At 43.1% G+C, this 5,422-nt stretch overlaps 1 protein-coding gene across 1 annotated transcript; it reads left to right on the top strand.

Annotated features, from left to right (window-relative positions):
* Window positions 1-1,805: 1,805 nt before the first annotated feature.
* On the top strand, window positions 1,806-4,308 carry hnrnpub (heterogeneous nuclear ribonucleoprotein Ub). Its single transcript, XM_079291550.1, has 2 exons — window positions 1,806-2,412; window positions 3,853-4,308. The coding sequence occupies exons 1-2, from the start codon at window positions 1,938-1,940 to the stop codon at window positions 3,969-3,971; spliced, it is 594 nt and encodes a 197-aa protein (XP_079147676.1). The 5' UTR covers window positions 1,806-1,937; the 3' UTR covers window positions 3,972-4,308.
* The last annotated feature ends 1,114 nt before the right edge of the window (window positions 4,309-5,422 follow it).

Below are 5,422 nucleotides of genomic sequence, written 5' to 3'. Positions count from 1 at the left end.
TTATTTTCACCATAGCTCCGTCGATAAAAAGCAAACACATCTCACTCATAGTATTGGCGTACGTGAACAAAAACAAAATATGACAAACTAAGAGGCTGGAGACGCTGTCCTCATGGAGTGGCGACCAGTGGCACAGTGGAGGAGGAGTGAGCGCACTGAGGAAACGCTTCATGAATTCACTTGGTTATTTACGATGACCTCCTCAGGGAGGCAGTAAAGAGCAAGCGTTCACAGAAACAGTCAAAATAAACTTTTTTAAATGGAATTCACTTTCAAAACCTAATTCTCTCTCCCACAAGTTCCTCGTGAACCTTCTTGCAGCACAATAGTGAGAGAATGCTGTCTGCATGGACGTGGAGACATGCGCTCACTGTAACACTCCCATGATACATCACTGTAAGGTACATTTTACATTATGGTGACAATATATCCGTCATAATACATCCGTCTCAGTGGTCTTAACAGATGACATCGCATCACCCCAATATTGGCTCCCTGTTCATTTTAGAATATATTTGAACATTTTCCTGATCACTTTTAAAGCACTGGGTCTGGCCCCAAAACATAGCAGAAATGTTGACCACTTATGAGCCAACTGGCAGCCTTAGAAATAGCATTATTATTATAATATGCCTTCTGGTGATGTTGCTGTTAAGAATAGAAGTACCCTTTCCAGTAATAGTAAGTAAAAAGAGATGTGGTAAGGCTTTTTTTTAAATAACGTTATTGAACTATGCAGAACAATGTCAGATATAATTAAGGCAAAAATAGATTAAAGGGATACTACAGAAATGTAGTATTGTGTCTCGATGATGTTGGGAGACTCGCAAGAGACAGGTAAACAGAACGGTCAAACGTGATGCAGCGGAAGGCGAGATATCCTCACTTTAAGGGTTACGCTCTTAAAACACGGGAGCCTTTATACATTTGATGATATCGTCACAATTACACAACCGTTTTGACAGAATGGTGAATGGTGTGCCCCTTTAAATTGAGAATGTTTTGTTTTGTTAAAACGTTGACAAAACAACAAATCACCATGGTGTCTTTATGCAGAGAGTCATTTGTTTTTGTTTGTCATATTTTTGCATCGACATTTTTCACATTGACTGAAAAAACGTCTTAAAATGACAGCATTTGTTTCATTTTCGAAATAGACAAGAAGTTGTAAACAGTCCTCAACTCTTCTTTCATCATGTTTGAGCAGATAAAATGAAACCACAGATCAAATCAATTAAAAGTTATACTATGGCTGATTAAAGTGAACCTCCTCTACCTGATTGGCTTAATGGTAGATAATAGCCACCCTAAATCATAACAGTATTGAATGTAAAATAGCGAACTGTGTGGAAAGTTGGATGGATTCATGAGTTTCACTCCATGGAAAGATATACATTATAGACAACTCGCACAAGGACCATTTTAAATTTAAATTCAATAGGGTAAAGAGTATTGACTATTATTTTGGATAGCGTCCTATTTTATCGCACCTTTATTCATCTAAACTTTATTATCATATTATAGTAGATTTACTTATTTCCAAACGTAGGCTAGGCCTATGTGAATCATGCAAACAAAGACAAAATGTGTCTAATCTTTGGTGTCCTAAGTGTTGCATTTTTCCTCCACATTTTGCCCCACTTTCTTCCACATCAACGCTTTCTATGAGATTGGTTTTGTTATTACGCCAGCGACAGATGGTCGGCGGGCTGTATAACCCAGCCGCGCTGCTCTCTGGGTAATTACGGTAAGACGTCATCTTCCTCCCCCACACCCCGGGATAAGCACAGCTCTTTTGCCGGTGAAAGATTGGTCGGACAGCGCGGGTGCCATTTGGCGCAGTATATTGAGCTACATCCGTCGACAAAGGCCGTCCAGTTATTTATTTATCGTATTTGTGAATTTCACTTCATACATTTTGCAGTCAAACATCCACAATGAGCTCAATTAACGTCAAAAAGCTGAAAGTGAACGAGCTGAAGGACGAGCTGAAAAAGCGTGATCTTTCGGATAAAGGGCTGAAGGCCGAGCTGATGGACCGTTTGCAGGCCGCGCTGGACGAGGAGGCCCTTGCAGGAAACCCCCCACTAGACCAAGAAGCTGCAGCGGCTGAGGGTTCCGTCCAGGCCGCCGACCAGGAGGGTATGGGAGAGGAAGAAGAAGGCGAGGGCCCGATAGAAGAAAGTATGGAGGCCAACGAGGAGGAGGAGGAGGAGGAAGAAGAAGAAGAAGTAGTAGTAGTAGTACAAGCGCCTAAAAATGGGGGCGACGGCGATGGCGCTGCTGAAGACGAAGAGATGGGTGAGGAGGGAGACGAGGACGACGAGATGGATCCCATGCTCAAGGGAGATGTCGACGACATGGAGAAAATAGACACGGAGGATGGTGAGCCCGCGGATCAGGCTGCTGAGGGTGAGTCGGCTGGATGGTTATGAAAATGTGACTGGCTGGATGGACTGTGGCTGGGTGTCGGGTTTTCCTACAGCGTTAATGCTACCGCGGGAGGGAGCCGGCTGGGAATGACTAAATTCCAATGCGTTACCATACAACAGAGCGTCCATGATGAGCGATAGCGTGACCTCACTAAACTAGCAAGCGTTAGCCACAAACTGAAACAGCTAGCCTCTCATGCTAATTTCAAGTTAGCATCGGTCCTCACCTTGGCTAAAGCTAACGCTAATAATTTTGTAACGTATTGTCGATATTCCAGTTCACAAATGTTAACTTCATCATTCTTATGTAATGGTAGAATATCGCCCGTCACAATTGAAAACGTCAGGCGAATGAAGTTAAACACAATACATTGATTTAACGTAGCATAGTCTGATTCGCTTGGTTAGCGTGTTAGCTTGCCAGCTAACGTCATTTTCTTTGTGTCTTTGGTGCAGTGATAACTAGCGGTCGCCGGTTAGCTAGTTCAGTGGTTCCCGCATTGAAGTCTGGCTTTAAATTGGTTGGTAGTGTGGTGGAGGTGAACCAAGATGATCACTTTGCGTTACTCTTTAACCCACAATAAATAGGGGCGCCCACGTTAAATAAAGATCTAACTTTAAAGCAGTGGAATGCCACTGCGGTTATAGCAGGGTGCCTGGCATCCGCTTCTATCCTGCTAATTACGCTGCTCTAAGCTCCGAAGGCACAATTGGGCCGTTCCAAGTTTAGTACAAATTAAACTCTATTTACGAATTCCTTCGGTGTTTATGTCCAAGCGCATTTGCCTAAAGAAAGACTGGGAACATCTGCACTTGCTGTGCAGAAGACGGGCCAGGCGTCGAACTGCTTGTTTAGCACGTGGTTAGTTAGTCCGTGGGTTGGATAGAAAGTGTCATCTTGTTAGATGAATTTAGAAAATGTCGGTTTACCGTGAGATTCACCTAGGCAATTCAGGGTAAGATGTGGGGGGTGCCAATCAGGTCTAAATAGACATTCCCATTTCCTTGCATGATGCATTCGTCCTAGACAGCAGTAGATCTGTCCTCCTTCATAATATAGGCTAACATCTGAATCGTATTCAACACAATACATTCCAAGCCCTTTATACCGGGGTTGATGTCCCCTTTACTTTGCAGAGACTCGTTTTTCCAGCCCCAGCAAACAATGTTCATTTGGACCAGCCTATATTGTAATTATTATCTGGTCATTATAGCTGTTACAATTCATGTAGTATGATTGTGTGTGTATATATAAGTGTAATCGTGAGGTGTTACCTCTTTGGTTACCTTACTATTGATGATCATGGTCGACACAATGTAACTAATGAATGGGCTTTGTGGGTCAGAACCCCACTGCCAGTCCGACCTCTCTCTCACAAAAAGGAACACCTCATTCTATATCTTTGTTCTATTTTCAAAGGGGATGCGGACAAAGACACGAATGCTGATCAGAAGAATAAGAAGGGTGTTAAGAGACGCCGGGAGGAACATGGAAGGGGCTACTTTGAATTTATTGAAGAGAACAAATACAGCTGGTAAGGATGGGACAGAGCAAAAATGGCCTTCAGCATCCCTGAAGCGCCATCCATAGCTTTGTTGAACTGTATTGGCTTTAAGTGCCAATGCACATATAACTAGCATGAGGAAAACCCTCATTTTCAAGTATTATACTATTAACTACCTCACTTTCACACATGTTTTGAGGGTCAACCCTGACTACTTTAAAGAGCCTTACCTTTTACAGTGCCCACTCACATTTGTGTCTCAAATGGACTGCATTCTGTAGCAGAAGTGCAACTATCAAGTCTCTATGAATTTTCACATCTGTTCCTCATGCAACTTATTGTTTTGGAAAGCCAGTTGTGTCCTCAAGGTGAAGCCAGGCTGCTCAAGAGAGAACCCAGAGGAAAGTAGCAGATGTGCACTTCTTAATGATTGGAGGGAGGGGGGGGAGAATAGCTGAGAGGCGTGGGAGGAGGGGTCCAGTGCTGCAGGGTAGAACACAAGGATGTAGCAAAATGTCCAAAGTGTTTGGAACGTCCACGGAGGAGCTCGTTATTTACAGTGCATCGGTTTACCTCGCAATGGTCTTTTTTTTTTATTATCGTTTTGTTTTTTATTTCACTGGTTGTATGCCGTCCAACTGCTATTTCTGTCTCATGTATCATGTGTTGTTTGTTTTCATGGTGTGAGAGCGTGGACGTGTGCTTGCAAGACTCTTTTCTACCCCCGCCCAGGTGACTTCATGCATGGTGTGCGTGGACGTTTATATGTGCATACGTGTACCTATTTCTTGGTCAGTGTTTTGTTTTCATTGCGCTGTTGACACACTTTAAAGAATCCAACGTCAGAAAACTGAAATTGTTTTTGAGGATTTTTTATTAATTTTTTTTCTTCGGGAAAAGTCTGGGAGAATTATTTGAACACGATGGTCGTGCTGCCTCTTTAGGTCCTTTTTGGCCCCTTCCTATCTGACAGTTAAATATTTTATTGCAAGTGTTCATTTACAATTTGAAAGTCCAGAGTTTCTGTCTTTTCCCCAATACCATTTATTTTATTAGAGCTTTAATCCACTCTATGTGAACCTGGGGCTCCTGGGCAGCCATAGGCCTATAGAGCGGCACTCACTGACTGCACTGACCATACACTCTACCGCAGGCTACTTGTTCCAGAGCCACCCTAAAGCCCCCCACCCACGGCTATTCGTGCTGCATTCAAGGCTGTTTTAAGAACTACGATGGCAGATGTCTCCGGAGATGTTGAGACTGCTGCGGATAATCAGCCCAAATCTGTTTGACTCCTGCTGAATAATGACTACTCCACTGGACTTAGATCATTGCATCAGGTGGAACAATGCAGAAGCCTTATTGAAATGTGCAACCCTTTACAACCTAGAACTAGATTCTTAAACTTCCCGTAGTAGAATTGTGTACCCAATCTCAAGCTACAGAGTTGGTAAGTTGCTGTAGCTCACATGACTCATTTCAAGC

This window comes from Melanostigma gelatinosum, assembly GCF_949748355.1.
Source record: "Melanostigma gelatinosum genome assembly, chromosome: 19".
In the NCBI taxonomy this organism is placed as follows: Eukaryota; Metazoa; Chordata; class Actinopteri; order Perciformes; family Zoarcidae; genus Melanostigma; species Melanostigma gelatinosum.
Note: the sequence above shows the minus strand (reverse complement) of the source record. Positions and strands in the feature narration are given on the sequence as shown.

Bases quoted from the DNA above. Each gene is read 5' to 3' on its own strand.
- hnrnpub (XM_079291550.1), top strand. From the start codon at position 1,938: ATGAGCTCAATTAACGTCAAAAAGCTGAAAGTGAACGAGCTGAAGGAC. The intron at 2,413-3,852 runs GTGAGTCGGCTG...CTATTTTCAAAG, and splicing joins CGCGGATCAGGCTGCTGAGG to GGGATGCGGACAAAGACACG.